Source organism: Larus michahellis, chromosome 1, assembly GCF_964199755.1.
Source record: "Larus michahellis chromosome 1, bLarMic1.1, whole genome shotgun sequence".
NCBI lineage: Eukaryota > Metazoa > Chordata > Aves > Charadriiformes > Laridae > Larus > Larus michahellis.
The window spans coordinates 203,599,457-203,617,274 of NC_133896.1; the positions used below are offsets into that span (position 1 = coordinate 203,599,457).

The 17,818-nt window shown below is 42.5% G+C and overlaps 1 protein-coding gene across 1 annotated transcript in view; it reads left to right on the forward strand.

Moving 5' to 3' along the window:
* The window catches only part of ARHGAP20 (Rho GTPase activating protein 20), a 61,401-nt gene that overhangs the window by 17,861 nt on the left and 25,722 nt on the right, over positions 1-17,818 (forward strand). Inside the window, exons 3-4 of the mRNA XM_074569778.1 lie at positions 11,627-11,797; positions 17,027-17,176. Coding sequence (XP_074425879.1) covers positions 11,627-11,797; positions 17,027-17,176 — 321 coding nt within the window. The remainder of the gene's footprint in view (positions 1-11,626; positions 11,798-17,026; positions 17,177-17,818) is intronic.

Genomic DNA, 17,818 nt, shown 5'->3' on the forward strand with positions numbered 1-17,818 from the left:
CCTGGTCTGGTTCCTTCCTCATGGTGCACAATACTGCTGGTGAGGAATTTTTAATCACATCACGGGAGTAACAGTCTGTCTTTAGAGTCCTTCTGTGCCCATGTCTTAAGTGTTTCAGTACTGGGGGCTAGATCCAATAAAGGATAAGGCCAAGACATGGGAATAATTTAGGTACCTGAATCTAAAACCGTGACTTAAAAAACATCATCTCAGTGGCTGCCTGACCTCCCAAGTGCCTCTGCTCTTTAGGCACTCTCCTACTGACCAAAGAGCTTCCCAAACACCTCAAGTTGTGCTTTTCCACATCCCAGTACGGCATGACTGTTGGCAGCACTGTGCAGGTCTGTGTTAAAGAACTAAACACTGCTTTGTGAGATGCTCACGGGAAGCTCCATCCACTAGTCCACAGACCCTATTTAACCTGCCTGGGCAAGGCCCTCACAAAAGCAGTTGCAAATGTTGATGTCTTTTAAACCTCTGTCCAAGTCCCTTTTTCTGGAGTCTTTTTTAATAATTGTTTAGGGCAGTGGTTGCCGAACATGCAATATCAGGGCTGACGTGGGAAGAAGCCTGGCTCATTGGATATTTGGCAGGAAGAGACTATGCAACCAAGGTTTGTGCCATCTAGCAAGCTCAGTGTCAGCTATGCTAGGTGTTTCTAGCATGCTCCTTAAGCAAGTCCCCACAGACCACCACTGCTCTTTGTGAAACTGCTGGCCTCAAAGTTGGTGTGCTTTCGATGGATCACCCAGGTTCAGCTCTTTGCCTCCTTCGGCAATTCATATTCTGCTTCCCAGAAGAGGCATGTAACTACTAAAGCAGAGGGTAGTTGGAGTGAGTGGAGGCTTTCCATCTCCCTCCCACAGTTGAAGGTGGGCCACTATGGAGAAGGACACACAGTGTTCCTGGGACCAAAAATCTTGTGTTGACAGGAGCAAGCCTGGCTCTGTACATGAATGGTAAAAGCACTTACCTGGGAGGCGAAAGGCCTACGTCTGTTCCCAGGGTTGTTTTTGCATATCACGCACTGACATCCATGTTCAGCCTGTCCTGTCCCCTAGCTGAAAGTGGTTCTAAGTACTGAGATGAGCGTGCTGGTTTGGACCTTCATGCAGTGCGCAGACTGCATTCAATGGGAGTAGGTATCTCAGTACATCTAGGTGCATCCTTGGTCTTCATGGCAGCATTATTCAGAAAATGCAGAAAAGAATGGTAAAGACCTGAATGAATAAGCAGAGCTGAGGTGTTTTCATCCACCTTCCTTCCCTCTGCATTTTTTTCTGGTAGTGAAACTGTATCCAGTATTTTGCAGGGCATCTCATTTGTTAGCGCGCCTCCGGAAACACATTGGGTTGCTGAGCCCCTCCAACCAGGCATCCTCACGCTCATTCCTCTCAGTTCTGCTGTCCAAGAGCAGGACACGTTTCCTGGTGAGTGGTGTGTCAAGTGTGACATGCATTTCTACAAGGAGGTCGCTAACCAGACACGGGCAAGCTCTTCTGGTATATCAAAGGCTCAAATAAACATGGGGAAAATTGTCATCATGGGAAAGGCTCTTGTGTTTCCCCCTTCTCCAGGCTGCCGTTCCTTGCAGGTAACTGGCCTGTGCCCGCTTCTCCCTTATGTAAAGTAATTACCGTCAGGTGCAGGGATGTGGGGAATCCTCTAACGGCTTTTATCCCCCACTCAGATCGCTGGTGGAATAGAAACCTCAGACAAACCTGCTGGAGTAGCTATGTGAAAAACTCATTGACTATGTAGGCAGTTAGTTACAGGACAGCAAACAGGTGCATGTGGCTGTGTCCAATTTGTCTGCTGGCTGTTCAGAAGGAATCTGGGTCATTACACTTGCAATAGCTGGCAGTGGCAGGCGTATCAAGTAATCTCTTCACTGTAATAGGATAATTCCTTTGCTGTAGTACTAGTATCAAAATATGGTTTAAAGCCCTTGAGGCAAACCAAAGCCAGATTTGTTCCTGTTACATCTGGGACAGGTGCAGTGAAGTGACAATCCCGTCTTCCATGCGACACCCGTATTGGTTGTCCCTCACAGGGAAGTGGTCCTTAAAAACTTAAGCCAATATGAGGGCTGAGCAGATCCTCCCTTCACATCTGCGGTGGAGCTTTATGGAGTTCACCCCACATTGTCCCACAGTTGTGGGCATACAGGCAAGGCCGGGCAGCAGCAGCTTCAATGAGAGCTGCAGCTTGCGGAGGATAAAGCGTGGTGAAGGGGCTTATCTTTTAAAGGCAGTACTTGCAGCTATTTATAGGTCACTTTGTATGTGATTACTTTGTTTACAGTCAGCAAATTTTCTCCTGAAAAAGGGCCATCAGGGAACAGCAGCTGGTGGATTCCAGGTTTGCTTTACCTGGCCACGTATTTGAAGCCTTGCACTGTTTTGAATGCATTTGTTTTTCTTAAAACTCATTGTTACCTAACTGCAGGCTCTATCCAGGTGGCGTGAACTGAGGGGGGGAAGAGCCTGACTGAATTACTTCTTGAAGAGTGGGAAAAACAGAGGCTAAAGAGGATGACTGTTGAGCAATGAGACTTTGAGAGACTGTGAGAAGCCCCCCTGGTATTGTGTGAGGTGACTGACAGGCAATAAACCTAGGCAGTCACGTAGAAAATGCGATGTTTCCCTGTTAAAAAGACACAGTCACACAGGTGCCTTGTTCTTGCCCATCTACAGCCTGTGTAACCTGCAGGTTCAGACAATGGGGTGGGCAGATACTCACACGTGGGCTCACTGACAGCCATACATGATGGTCCAGAAGGGATTTCTAAAGATGCCCACACCAATCTTTTCACATCAGCTTGAAATAAATGACCTGTTTCTACAGAGATCTGCAGCATGTCCTGGCTATTTTTGGTAGCCCAGAGTTCCTGGCTGTTACATGACCTGTGCCGAACTCTTGTAATACAGTTTGCAAGAAGATATTTGAAACACCCTTTTGAAGGAAAGGTTAGTTTCATCCATGAGGTAACTCAAAATCAGTGGAGTTGAGCAAGGCTTTTAAATGTCCCGGTTGTGATTAAGTGGTATTAAATGTCCCAATTGTGATTGCTGCTTCGCCAAAAAGTTAAGGTAGGACAGAAACCTTACTCCTTCAGGCTACTAAAATAATACTGAATCCTCCTAGGGGGACATGGGTGCAACTGAGATCTCAGAGTGCTCCCCTGTGTATGCCTCCTTGGAATGGGTAGGAAGGAGCTGGGGTGGAAGTGGCAAAAGAGGCCTCTGTACCTCCAGACTTCTTGTAGGCCACAAGAAGCTCCAAAAGGCCCAGACAACCATGGTGCAGAACCGCAGTGCTGGAGTGTTAGTTCTGGCCTTTCTTTGCCCTCTGTTCATCCTATTTTTTTCCTTCTCCACCCCCCTCCAGCTCACTTTTTTTCTGACTTTTTTTTTCATCTGAACAACAAAATCTTTGTCTGGGTAGACAATACCTGGAACGCCATTTCCCTGGTGCAACTGGAAGGGGAGAGTAACTCAAAGTGGTGGTGCTACGTCACTCAGTAAAACTGAGTGGGAACTGCAGTGGGGAATAAAAGATTGATCCTTCCCAAAGGCCAAAAAAGGTTTTACTGGCTTCTGCACGTGAATATGTGCTCCCCCAAACTTCTCCCCTGCTCAGGGAGACTTGGACCAAAACCCCTTGCTGGTTGCTAGCAGAGCTGTATAGCAGGACTGGAGGACACCCACACTGCAAGAACTTTTCAATAGGATTTAAATAACTTGCACTAAATTCTTTTCTGGTGGAAATAGGCAAAATATGACTGAAACCCGTGCTGCTAATTTATACCAATAGTGAATTTTGCCCTTGTGCTAAATTTTCAGAGTAAACACCTTGCAGCTGTTTGTTAAAATAAAACAAAAAACCTTGGAAGTAAACCAAACCACAAGCATGTTTCCTGTCTCCAGCCACCATGCTGTAGTACATATTTGCTTTGCAGAGGATATTGTCCTTTTGGCTATGTAGAAATTACTTCAAGTGTGGCTTGTTTTCAGTTAAGCTGCCAAGCTTCCATCCTGAAAGGTGTGAAGATTTTTTTTTTAATGATGCATTTTGCCCTACAGCTATGTGATATTTTACTGCAAGTCGTAATCATTAGTACTGATTTTTGGAAGACTACAGAAAAATAATAGTTACAGGCCTCGACGCTTTGAACATTTAATATAAATCATGTTGATTCATCATAATAATTTCTATTACTGATTATTATCTGAATGTTACTTATAAGTAATAAGTATTAGTGTTATATATACTTATAAGTATTATTATGTTACTGATTATTGCTTATATTATCTGAAGGATATACTTATTATCTGAAATTCATCTTTGCGTGATGTCAAAATCTTATTGAATGATGTCAAAATGATGCATGATGTTAAAATCTTATTTTAATAAGATTTTGACATCAGCAAAGATCATTTCAGATACTTACAAAACAGCTTTTAGAATTCTAGAATAATTTAAGTTGGAACATTTTCTCAGTATCTTTTGAATTAAAATGTGTACATTGAGTTTTAGAAGCCGAGAAGCGGTACCTGATTTTCTAAATATGAGGTAGCCCTGCTTTCTGCCCTAAAATGTAAATTTATCGATTTATCTGGGCCAAGCTTGCTGCCAACCTCTGTTAATATTCATTTTCATTCTGTTGTCCAGGCTTGTGCTTGTGCTGCCTCTGCTGGAAGGGAGGCTGCCAGTGCATTTGGATCCAAAGGCTCTGGGACCCTGGTGGGACTCACTGGTTTATCCTGGGTGCAGTGTTTTCTGCTGCAGCTTGCTGAGGTCCAGCCGCTTGCACGGGTAGAGTGAGGACAGCCCTGTGCTAGAGGCTGTGAACTGGGGCCGACGCATGCTCCGAGGCAGAGTGCGTTCCGTGAGTTCCACAGGCGCAGTCCATGAGGGAAAACACAGGGGTGTGAGAGGTGACTGCCTTGGATTTGTTCCAATACATTAGTTGTAAAAAAGAAGTGGCAACCAGTAAAGTACACTTGTGAAGTAGGAGCAGGCGTTTTAATACTTAGAAAGTAATTAATGCTCTTTGAAAAACTGAGCAGATCTCACTTGCTTCATTGTGCAAAAGCTACTGTACGCGATGGTGATGGCCTGGGGCACTTTAATGGAGTGCTGGAGAAAATAGACTTGCTATTTCTGGAATGCTGCACCGTTTTCACAAAGTGCTGCTTCAACTGTATAAGATTTACCATAGATAACAGCAAGCAAACATGCCCAGCATCCTTAGAAAGAAGCTCCCTTAGCATAGCAGGGATCAGGTTGACAGCAGATTTTCAGAAATGGGTTGGCAGCCCATGTGATTAAGAGAGTTTTATGCTTGTCTCTCCAAGTCCCTTCTATAAATAGTCAGTGTAAAATTACAACAGCATACTAACTTGGCGTCGGCCCATATCTTACCTACCGCCTTCCTAGAAAACACTCCTACCCTCCAGGCTGATACATTTTGTGCTTCCTTTCACCCTTCAGGTATAATTATTAGAATAAAGTGCTGCATAAATTTAGATGAAAAGCATATTCTGAATCATGAGGTGTCAAAGTGGGAAGAAGCACCAAAGACCCTGAGCACGCGGGTGACTCCCTGAGAGCGCTGGTCATGGCTGGAAGGCAGTGACAGTAGTGAGTGGTTACCACCATTAAAAATGCAGAGGATTTTTTTATATAACCTGCCTGTCTAGATAGAGCTCTGAGCCTGCAGATTGCTCCGTGTGAGTGAGCCTTGTCTGCCTGGAGCCTCGTTCATGATGAGAGGAGCTGCAAGTGCTCGGCCCTGAAGCCAGCAGGTCTGTGGGTGGCCACACCAAACAGGTAGTGGGGACAGGGCAGGCTGGGACAAGCAGCTCTTTTCAAACCATGCGCTTTAATGAGCTCTCGGTATTATGGAGGCTAAATTCATCAGGAGCATAAGCAAGACCATATATCTGTGGTCTTGTGTTCAGTCCCAAGCGTAGGGATTTGGTTTCAGTGTACAAAAAATGGTCTTCTTTCACTTAGTTTTTCACCCTTCTCTTTTCTCATGTGATCCATTATCATGATATTTTCAGGTTGGCCAGGATGAGGTACAAGTCACGTCCAAACTATCATTTATTATGAAATTAGATACGTGTTGGAGTCCTGAAATGTTAATATTGCACTTGACTGCACTATAGGCAGCCCTGCAAAGGCAGATCAGTACTCACTGCTGTGTTACAGGTTTGGGATTTTTTTCTACTTTATCTCAGGGGAGATGGGGCTGCACACCAAATTGGAGCTCTTTTATTTTGGTTGGTTAAAGAATAGTTCTTAATACCTTATTAAGTTAATTACCTTGAATGCAAAATACCCTCCAGCCACACAATATGGGTAATATGTGTTATGTGATAAAGGATTTCCAGCAGTAAACCATCTTGGCTTCCAAGCTCCAGTTAGCAGGGCCTGCCTCGTTAGCAAAAGTATGAAGCAAGCATCTATTAAGGTGCTATTGAAGTTCCTTCTCACAGGGAGTTTTAGGAGCTTAAGGGTCTGAGTAGGAGGCACGGAAAAAAAGTACAATTATTGTTACCTGATTTCCAATATAAGCTCTATTAAGAAAATGAAGGAACTTGACATCTAGATCAGGCTTGCTTTTGGGGGTATCTCTGCTGGTCACAAATCACATGTTGTCCCTGGCTGATAAATCCATTTTGGCAAAAATCTGGAATGTGGGCTAGGCTGTAGACGTTTTTTACTGTGCAGATAGCTGCTGTTTTCACTATCCTTGAAAGGGTGTGAATAGCTCCAGCTTCTCTCAGTGGGTTGCTTTAGCCCAATGCTGTGACTCAGTGATGATACAGTAAATGCTTTGCTGAGAGAGACTGAAGTTGAAAATTCATTGGCTTTATTTTTCCTGAAAGATAAATCGCTGGTTCCTTACAGCCATCCAAAACTGGCCTTTGAGATGCACAAAATAAGCCTCTGAGCACCATGAGGAGGGTTGCCTGGTGCTCTGCTTGGTGGCCTCCCTGGCCTGTAGCCAAGACAAGGTTAGGTTTATGTGGCAACCTGCAAGGTCTGTGTGTGCAGGCACAAAACTGGAAAGAGCTTCTAGTTCTCACCTGGGCTTCAGCACTGGCACAAGCATGCAGTATCTTTGCTTATCACACCTATGTGTGAAATGACTATAGGCTAAGTTGGTCACTGTGAGAGGAATTTGGAAAGGTATTGTGCATGTGTAAGTAGTGGACAGACCATGTGCAGCCCCTCATGTGTCTGGGCTGAGTCAGATTTCAGCCTTTTGAATAGCTGCCATTTTACTGCTCTGCTAATGAAAAGGTGCATTTCTCACCTGCCTTTTGTGAAGGACTTCAGAGGTTAAAGAGCAAAGTGATATTTTATTCCAATAGGTATCAGTCGTGCAAAGAGCATTGGTTCTGTATCATTAGAGGAAATCAAGTTCTATGGCTGCAGAGATATCATCAGTGGAGAGAAGTTCTGGCAGAGAACAATAACTGAAACAACAGAGTGAGATTTAGGATGGAGCATGGGCAGTCTGTGAGAGGGATGTCATATACCTGAGATAGATACCTGCGATAGCTCATTCCAGCTTAGGTACCTTGGAACAGATTGTTCCTCTGAGGCATCTTATAGCTTAACCTAAATCATAGATAGGCTGAAGTCATCATCGACTGAAATAAAGGGAAAGCTTCCCATTGGCATAAACGATGTTTGGATCATGGATTTAGTAACCATGTAACATGGGCTGTTAAACTCTCCTTTGGAGAATATAATTTTTTTCATTGTTTTCACTACAAATAGAGAATAAAGCTGAGCTCTCCATTACACCAAGAATAAACATTTTGTGGGTCATGCCATTCAGGTATTAGTTGTACTGAGAAACTCCAAGGAAGGTCTGCAGGGGGAAGAGGTAGTATCTTTTGTGCTTTTGTGGTTACTTTTGTGGTTGACAAAGTGAGCAGTGATGTGTTTGCTTTCACACTGAATACAACAGGGATGTATTTGTCAGTGTTTGGCTGACTACTTTGGATTTCAACTTCATATATTACACCTACAAAATTGAAGAGTTCTTTTAAATCATTGTGTCTTTTAAATAGGCATAAAATGCCTATTCTGATTAAATTGAAAAAATAATAGGTGTAAAAATTTAGACTCTGGAAATGCCAGAAGAAAAATCTTCAATTATCTTTCTAGTACTTTCAGCCAGTACAGTGATTGTAGTCTTTTCCTGAATAACTCGAGAATACCTCTGTAGATATTCTCAAGTTACAGAATTTACTCCTTGGTTAAAACCACACATAGAAATTTCAGACCCCCAAAATAGCACATTTGGGAAAAAATGTCCACTTGAGACTGGAGAGTTAGAATGGCAACACTATCTAAGCATCAGTATCAGCCTTGCTGATTCCACATGAAGTGGAACATGGCTGATTGCTGTCTCTGCAGGATATCCCCATCTTTTGGAAATCAGTTCACAGTTCCTTCTTGACAAACTTGGATGATGGCTTCTTTTTTTTCTGACAAATTGGAAAGATGTTATTTTGTGGGATTTTTGCATGTGCTAATCATAGAATGACTTTTAGGGGAACACAGAGAAGACCCTATATTACTTACTTTTACTTTTTACATTATATCAGAAATCACGCTGACTTAAGAACTGATTTTTGCGTAATTCTATTAAAAGGAATTTTCAGAGTCAGTATTTGAGAGCTTAGCACTTTTTCAAAATTAGACACGTTTAACGGTCAGAAAAATCAGTGAGCCATTAAAAACTGAACTCCAAAAATACCTCTCTCATATAAATCCCTATGCCTGAGGGTATAGCTGATCTGCATTTTCTTCAGTGTAATAAAACAGGTTTCATTCATGTCTTGTAACAATGGAACATTAATTGAGAGGATCAAAAGCGTGCTTTCCAAAAGGCATTTTTGTCACTGCTGGTGAATTTCCTCCATGTTCCTTCGTCCTGGGGCTTTAGAAGGTTCTGGTTGAATTAATGGCTTTGATTTTTTCCACTTTGTTTCAAAGGAAGAAAATATTTTCACTTTTTTTTTGATAAGGCTTATCAGATAAACTCTATTAAAGTATGTGAGCGTGCTTGTCAGAGTTCAGATGACAGAGAAGCTTGAAAGGCATTGGGTCAAAAGGAATCGGGTCAAAATGCAGATTTCGCTAAAATAACTGATTTATATTATTGCATTTTCCTGTTCTAAAACCAAGTTTAATTTGCTTGACCTCTGCTGGCATTAATAAACCTACTGCACCTTCCTTTGCTTGCCTGCATGACAAAGATGTTGCTTAGTTTAACTTGGGAGGTTCCGGGGCTTACAAATCAGGATGTAGAAAATGGACAATCGGAGTTGCCTATATGGGGACATACGAGCCTGAACCTACAGGAAAGACAGTAGGGGCAGGCACTTTGGTATGATTTTATGAATGTTTCTGCTGATTTGGTTACACCGGTGTAACATGAAAGGGCTGTTTCTAACTATTGTTGTTACTGGGTTCAAATGTAAGTGAGTATTTCCCTGACTTAACCTTTGAGGTAGAGGCCATGCATGGCTTTCACACAGACGGACTGGTCATCATTGCTGATTTCTGCTTAAGTTTCTATGCCAAGTGCTGCTAGGGAGTTTATGAAATCAAGTCCCAGTAACCTACCAGGGACTGATGAACTGGTGAATTGGTGAATTCCCAGTCCCACAGAAGTGGCAATGTAGGAGAGATGCTTGCTGTTCCCCTGACTCCTGTTGCCGGCCACACCGCATGTGTTACTGTTGTATTGGACCAAAACTCCTCTCTCTGCTTTAACCTCCGCACTCCTGGGCAACCCTTCTGCTGAGGAACGATCAAATAACTTCAGGTTTGCATTATTCCTTCTGAAAGTCATTCCTCTTCTTTATCTCTTCCCTGAAGAGGCAGGTAATGAAAGGCAAGATTAGGACATGGTTTAAGATGAATTAAGTTGAGGAATTCTGTCAAAAACTCAGGCTCCCAGACAGAAAGGGGAAACCAAGGCCAAACAGGGTTCTGCCCAGCAGGCAGAGATCCTCACCAGCTCCTTACAGATCAGTGAAAGTGTGTCCTGCTAATGTAGGCCAATCTCAGAGCTTATCCTTTCTCTCCCAGCTGTCAGGATTTCCTAAATAATTTCCTGAGTAATCCAGCCACAGGCATCAAGGAGAGGAGGGTCGGGAATCATCCAGGCTCTAAGAGAGGTACAAGAAGGTTTATAACCTTTTTTGAAGGTTTTCTCTGCTCACTCTTGTTTTCTTTCGTATCTCTCCCATTTATTTTGTGACTTTCACTATATAGAGTCCATTTCTTCTCCCAGCAATGTCGTTAGGTGTTTGTCATCCATTCCAGCGGGACCAGGAATAAACTATAATTGCAAAGCTGCTCACTTCAGCCTTTCCTTGCCAAGCTGGCCCTGCCAAGTTTTAGCTTCATTTTTCTTTTTTAACAAGAAAAAATAAGTAAATACATTTGAATAAAAATCTAACTGATTCATTCAACCAAAGGGAAATGGTTCATTTGGAGGCACCTCTAGGGAAAGCAAATAATTGAAAAACTGCATTTAAAAATAATGAGTAAAGATGCTGACGGGTCCTGGTTTTAATCCAGAAATTCATTATTTGAGGTACACCAGGGTGTAGGAGACCCAAGTTCAGTTCTCTCACCTGTCTGGGAGAATTTGAAGCCGTGTCTCTGGGTTTCTAAGGGAGAGCCTGACCTGCAGCCAGCTTCTGGAGAGCCCTAGAGGAGGAGTGTCCTCCCCTCAGACCCTCACATTCATTCAGCATGGCAATATATAAATAGACATTTGCGCTGCAGTAACTATTCAACTACTTTATGTCATGCAGAATAGTTATATCAGGAGGGCTGAGAGAATCAGGTCTCCACCATCAGTAACCTTGGATTTCAACCTACTCAATATCTCCTTAGAAAATATCAGTGTCTTCCAGAAGGGAGCCTGATCAGCCCCCCATAGACTTGGGTTTGGATTATCCAGCAGCCTCTACACACCACAGACCAGCATAGCCGTGCTCCAGTCACATAGGTAAACCCTGCAATGGGAGCTTACTTCAGTGTGGGTTGTGTGCTGGGAGAGGGACTGAGCTACTGCTTCTCATGTTGTGTCTAATACATGGTCTGTCTATAGCAAGGTTCAGTTGCACCTTATGTTTGTCCTTGATTCTGAATTATTTCTGTACGTTGCTCTTGACCCCAAGTATGAGTCTCCTTCTGACCAAGGTGGGTGTGCTGTCATCCCTTTGTCATGCATATGTCTCCACTTTCTTTATGGAGAGGCTACAGAAGGTGCAGTATTTTCTCTACGACTTCAATACAAAAGGAGCTAGACAAATAGACAAAATAGAGAGGGATGTATTTAAATTTTGAGAGATGCTATCCATGTGTTTGGACTGTAATTCAGTGAAGAGAGTCCCTAACAGATTTTGTCTTAGAATCAGACTGCTGGATTATCTTTATTGTCCCTCTCACCTTTCAATAACATGTGGTCAAATAATTGCTTTTTAGCAGTAGGTGTGGGAAGTCACTGCCTGGTTCTCACTCACAAGCAATCATCCTATTCGCTTTCCTTTATTCCCTTTATTTCCTTTTTCAGGGAAGGCTGCTTCTCCCCCATCAGCCCGGAGGCATGTCCCCTTGTGCAGTCATTCATGTGCCACAACCGAATGTTCATCCTGGATGGCCATGTGCAGCTGAAGACAGGTCTGCAAACCCAGGAGCGACACCTTTTCCTCTTCACAGACCTTCTGGTTGTTGCCAAGTCCAAGTGAGTATTGCACCTCAGGCACTGCTCCTACAGAGAAGCCTTTTTTTCTCAGTAGAGCATAACATGGGTTTACATAATGCTTTTTTAGTAGCAAATCTTCCCTAAATCATAAGGAAGCTTTTTATTTGGTCAATGGAAGTTAGTCGCCTGACCTCTTCAGGCACCTTTGAAAACCCCATAGCCATAGAGGAGTTCCAGGAACAAAATTTTAGAGAAGTATTAGATGTTCTTTAATATATTGCCTGTGTTGTATCAGCTTCCCTGCTTTGGAAGCTCAATGTCATAGAAAAGACTTACTGGTGCTTGGCTGTGTCCGTTGAGCTGCTTTCAACTGACTGTTGTGTTTTACATAGGTCATCTTCAGTCCTATGGGGTGTGCGTAACACTGGTGGCCATGTTGCAGAGGGGTTAGAGGTCTTCACGCTTACCTGGAAGCTGCTTTGATACACATCAGTGACGAGCAGCTGTATAAAACCAGAGACTGCAGGCAGCATCATGGTGTTTGTCTCTAGGTTGTGCTGTGCCAGGAGGAGTGTGGGGAAGGGGAAGGAGAAAGAAAGCGATGCTGAGCAGTCTGGGTAGTGTTCATGTGTAATCAGGCTTGCTGCTGAGCTCTGATTATTCACTCTACCATTCACAATTAAATCAGATTTACAAGCTGTGTCTAGCATGCCAGCTTCATGCAGCATTTGTGGTTTAAGGCAATTTTAGACGGTGCTTTCACTTGTTGTTATGGGTTGTGGGGAAATAAAAAATTGTGATGCAGCTTCATTCTCTGTTAGGCACTGTGTTTGTGGTTTCACAGGGTGGGTGATCTCGATGTGAATCCTGGGCTTTTGCAATGTGTCTTTTCACTTAAGCAATTGTTTCAGAGGCTGCTGGGAAAAGCCAGGATAAATCTGTGTTTTCTGTAGAAATCTGAGCTGTGTCCATTTGAATCACACATAGTAAATGTAACCCCCCCAGCTGTACTCCTTCACTTGATGTAGCGTGACAACGCAGAGGATATTTTACCCAAAACATGTTCCGCTACGGGTGGGTGGTGAACATAAGGATATTTAGGGGAAGTCTTGCTATTCTACTGGCAGTACTAGTAATAGCATTGTTACTGTATTTATGTATGTTTGTGTCACCTAATTTAAGCTTTCAAACGTTAAATATTTGCAACTTATCGAGGCTTCTAGGCTCCTTTTATAGTCACTGAGGGAATACCAGCACCTTCCTGCAGCAAACTCACCTGACCCTGAAAGAATGCTGATGGTGGGTGAGGGGGGTCATGTTCTTGAGGGTCTCTAACTCTGTCCGCTGGCTATTCAGTGAGCATAGTCTCACTAGCTTAGGTCTAAGCTTCTAAATTGTAGAACTAAAATCAGATGAGATGAATCCCTCCCTCCTTGGTCAGTGTGCTGAGCAGAAGCAATGTTACAACCCCAGGCTGAGCTGCACATTACTGCAGGTTTGGCTGGGTCCCAGTGGGACTATTTGCATAGTAAAGCACTACTCTGTGTAACCACTCCAAAATCTGGTCCCCAGGGAGTATTGACGGCTCTTACAGCATTTGATTTAGTGTGGTGGAGAGTCCGCAGGAACAGAACAAATTGTGCTTCTGCATGTGAAAAAGGGGGAGGGGGATCAAGTCTTTGCTAAAAATAGTAAAACAGTATTTTGAGTGATATTACTTCATGTATTTTAAAGAACTAATTGGGATGTACTCTCTGCAGCTGCCCTGACAGCAATTAAAGCATCAGAACTGTCACTGATGAATACTACTTAAAAATCAGCATTTGTAAAGATGTCTCAGACTAAAATACCATTGCTGATTCCTAGAGGGAAAACCTGAGTGGTGTGTATTGCTATGCAGCCGTGACTATTGATTGTTATTGACTTTTTAATAGCTGATGCAGAGTCAACACAGCAGGTCACCAGGGCAGAATTAGTGATACAGTTGAATCTGACTTACCTTCAGAAGGTGCTAAAAATTTGTAATACTCTTTTGTGTTAGGTAGTTTTTCAGCTTGGGGCATATGAACACCTAAGATATCTTAGGTACACCTCCGCGCTGCGCTGGTGTCAGCTCAGCTGCAGGTAGCCAGTCACTGTACAAAGGGAGCTCATGTATAGACTCGTTATGATCAGCAATTGGGTACAAGTTTTTCCTAAAGAAAACAACAAGTATCTTGTGTCCTCTGAGCTTCCTGAGTAAACTCCTGTACGGCCCTGAGCTCCTGGTTAAAGGCAGCAAATTGGCATTGCTCCCATGGAAATTTGTAGGTGGTGAGTCCTCTCTACAACCCGTCTGTGTATGACTTTGGATGAAGTGCCTGTAGGTTTCTTTTCTGCTACTTTCTAATCGTTTTTTGGAATGTAGACTGTTATCTTTTCAGATCATGCATTATCCCAGCTTATAAAAAATAAGAATAATACTCACATGCTGTGCTTCCCTCTCTGCTGCCCCACCTTTTGCTGCTTTCCTGTGAGCAGTAAGTCAGAAATGGATTGAAAGAGTTTTTCTCTCTAAACCAACATTAAGTATGTAAAATGTTACACTGTTTTCTATATATTGATTACCTTCCTTACAGAAAGCATGTGTTTTAATTTGGCAGAGTGAATATTTCAAGGATCTGTCAGTTCAATGATCAAGGTTTCTTACAAAAGTTTTTGTGTGGGAGGCACATTTTGTGTGTGGCTTTATCTTTCTCCTTTGTAATACATACATGCATGTATGCACGTACATTTTAAGGTTATTTTCCCAACCTCGCTGGCCATAGAAATTGATGGTTGAGTACATACATGGAACTACGGTAGCAATCTCGCAGTAGATCCATTAATGCTTTTGTCAGAGGGTCCTATTAAGGAGATTAGCAAATCTAGTGAGAAGTTAATCTTCCATCTGTTAACAGCTGCAAGGTATCCAATTGCCACTTACGAAAAGCAAAAGGAACTGAGTTTGCTCTGCAGAGGTGGCACAATTTGGGGTGTGTCAATACCTACACCACTGATGTTCGTGATTTTTCTGTGGACTCTGGATCTGGCTGATATTTACAGTGTAACACTTGCAAGAGGACTTACTTCCTTAAAATATAAATAAAATCTTTGTTAGATTGTTACTCTTTCCATTTTTCACATGTTCAGTCATGAGGCTTCCTTAGTCAGTGATGATATATTAATTTCTAGAGGTAATGCTTTGTCACTTAAATAGAAGACCCACATTTCACAAATGCTGAGAACCCATGGACTGCATAAAGGACATGGCAGATAGAGATAAAATTATACTTCAGGCTCTTTAGATGTTAATGGAGGCTACTGTTTCAGTGCCTCTGGAAACCAGGCCACTTGAATACTGATAATAGCTGAGAGCTGTGAGTAGGCATGGCAAACAGGGTAAGAATATACATCAAGCATGATTCGAGAACATCTTTGTCCTTGTGCCAATGCCCTGACGACACCCGCTACTGGCACTGTAGGGGTCTGGCTTTATGAACAGCAAGTAGAGAGTTTACTGTACTGGGTAATGGGAAAAAGAAATTGAGGAGAAAGGGAGAGTCAACAGATTGATTCGGTGGAGTCAGATCAGGCATCCATTTATTAACAACTACATAAGAATTCACAGCTGTATTTTTTTGTAAATCTACATTTTCACAGTTCATTCTGTGGTCAGTCAGTTACAGTTATTTCTCTATCCTCAACAGATTTTACTTGTTGCATCACAAACTAATTTGTTGATGAGTGTGTTGAAATGTTCTATACTTTCTCTTTGATGGGGTAACAAAACATAGTAGAGTAGAGAGAGGTGAAATGTATAGATGACCAGGAAACACCATGGTACAGTTTAAAAAAATGCATGAACTTGAGATGGTATTTGACAGTATTTTGTGGAAATCTAATTGAAGTGCACCTTTTTGCCAGATGTGATATGCACTGATGGTCCTTTCTTGCCCACCACTGTAAACGCTGCTAGGTTATTAGTGTTGCTCTACCCCACTACACCTGTTGGCATAACACTGGCTGGAAACCTCAGACCAGTCAGCGTACTGCAAGTTCATCTGTGTCCACTTTAAAGCCGCAAGGTTCAAGTACTTTTATGTTTCAGGCTGTATTAGTTCAGTCTGTCCTAAATCAAATACGTTGTAAATGAGACTAATCTCAGAGAAGGTAGTCCGTGTGTATCAAAGCTCTAAGAAACTGCTTACCTGGCATATTTATTTATAGAGCACTAATCACCACGGTGTCTGGCACTGTCCCCATCCACATTTGCAACACAGTCTTGAGCTGACATGCTCTTGCTTGCAGTCCTTTGATTAGAAGGGCAAAATATTTTCAGGGAGGGGATGCTTTTCCTCCAGCCTTTCCCTGCTGGCCCAGAAGAACCGTAGCTCAGGTAATTCAGTCTGCAAGGTCTCTAGTGCAAACCTGCCTTGAAGTGAGTAGGTTTTGTATTGCTACAGAGCTGGACTGACTTTGTGAGATTTTACTTGTTTCTGATGTAGCACTGGTGCCCACCAATCCTACAAAATAAGGAGATGTGGGAGAAATTAGGTAGAAGAAAATAAAAAAAGTGAAAGTCTGTAAATGTGACCTTTACTGTATTCTAATGTTTAGTAGGATAAAATACAGGAAGGGACAAATTTTAAAAAATTGGGGAAATCATGTATCTTCCTTGTAGGTGACTAGACATTTTGAGAATGCACAAAGTCCTCGCTCATTCTCCGAGGGGTGTGGGCTTAAAGCTACTATGCAGCTAGTTCGTGGAGGTGATACGTGACCTGTGCTGTAGTTAACACAAATGGCAGTTTTCTGCTTGTTCTTTCTTCAGGATTCCCTAATTGTCGCTGCTTAAACTCACCATAGTTGTTGACCCAGGGGCTAAGCAATCCAACTATACTGTAAATTCCTCAATGGCATTAAGTCACTGAAAGAAATCCAACACAAATGGCAATCTTTGCCTCATGGTGAAATTTGGAGGGGAGCTCTAGACATGGGCAGAAGCTTTCCCAAGAAGGGGGATGCCCAGGGATGCCACAAGCAGCCTATTTATTCTGCATATAAGAAATCTGTTGATCCCATTTAGGTGAGAAATTTATATATTTTTATATGAAACCCAAATAAAGCATTGTTTTCTTTAACTAAAGCGTAAGTGCTCCTTCCATCAGCTCCAATGCAAGCTTTGCTGTTTAACCTGCCTTGCTATGTTTTCATGTTTGTGACATACCTGTGAATTTCTTCTGGCAGGTCGCACTCTCATTTCAAACTAAAGTGCCAAGCACGTCTCTGTGAGATGTGGACAGCATTTTGTACAGAAGAAGTCTGTGAAGGCAGCACAGACCCAGAGAGGTCCTTTGTTTTGGGCTGGCCCACCACGAACTGTGTGGCGAATTTCAGGTAAGAATTGAGATATGTTTTATTTACTAAGTTACTTAAATGTTTTTAGGCTGACAAGTAACAAGACTATCACGGATTCATTTCAGCACCAGTGAAGGTGGGAAGCAGGAACTTACTGATTCTTAAACCAATTCCTTCTACTGCTGTGAGCAATTCACTTATCTTCCATGCCTCATCTTCTGTCTGCAAATGTGGCAGTGATACTTGCTTATCACTTAAAAATTTGAGAAAATACATGATTTGACAAAGCACTGTCTGTGCTGCAGGCTTGCTCAGTGGAAATTCTCTTTTTGTTGGATGTAATTTGACAAACACCTTGGCTAATTAATAAGATGAACTACAAATAGTAAACAGCCAAGCTAATGAAAGGATCAAAGAGACCCTCGTAGGACACTTTTAAACAGAAGAGCTTGTACTGGAAGTAGCAGGAAACATACAGTGAAATATGCACCTTGTCTTATTTCTCTTTTTAATTTAATTGTGCCAGAGAAAATGTCAAAATTCCTCTTAAAGTGGAATCTCTGAATTGTAAGAGAGTGAAAGATTTTTGGTCTGTCTTTGCAGAATTGACTGTAGGACACGTAAGGGCTGTAGAGGTAATTTCAGTGATTAGGCTAATTTTAGTCTCAGCGGGAGGGCTCT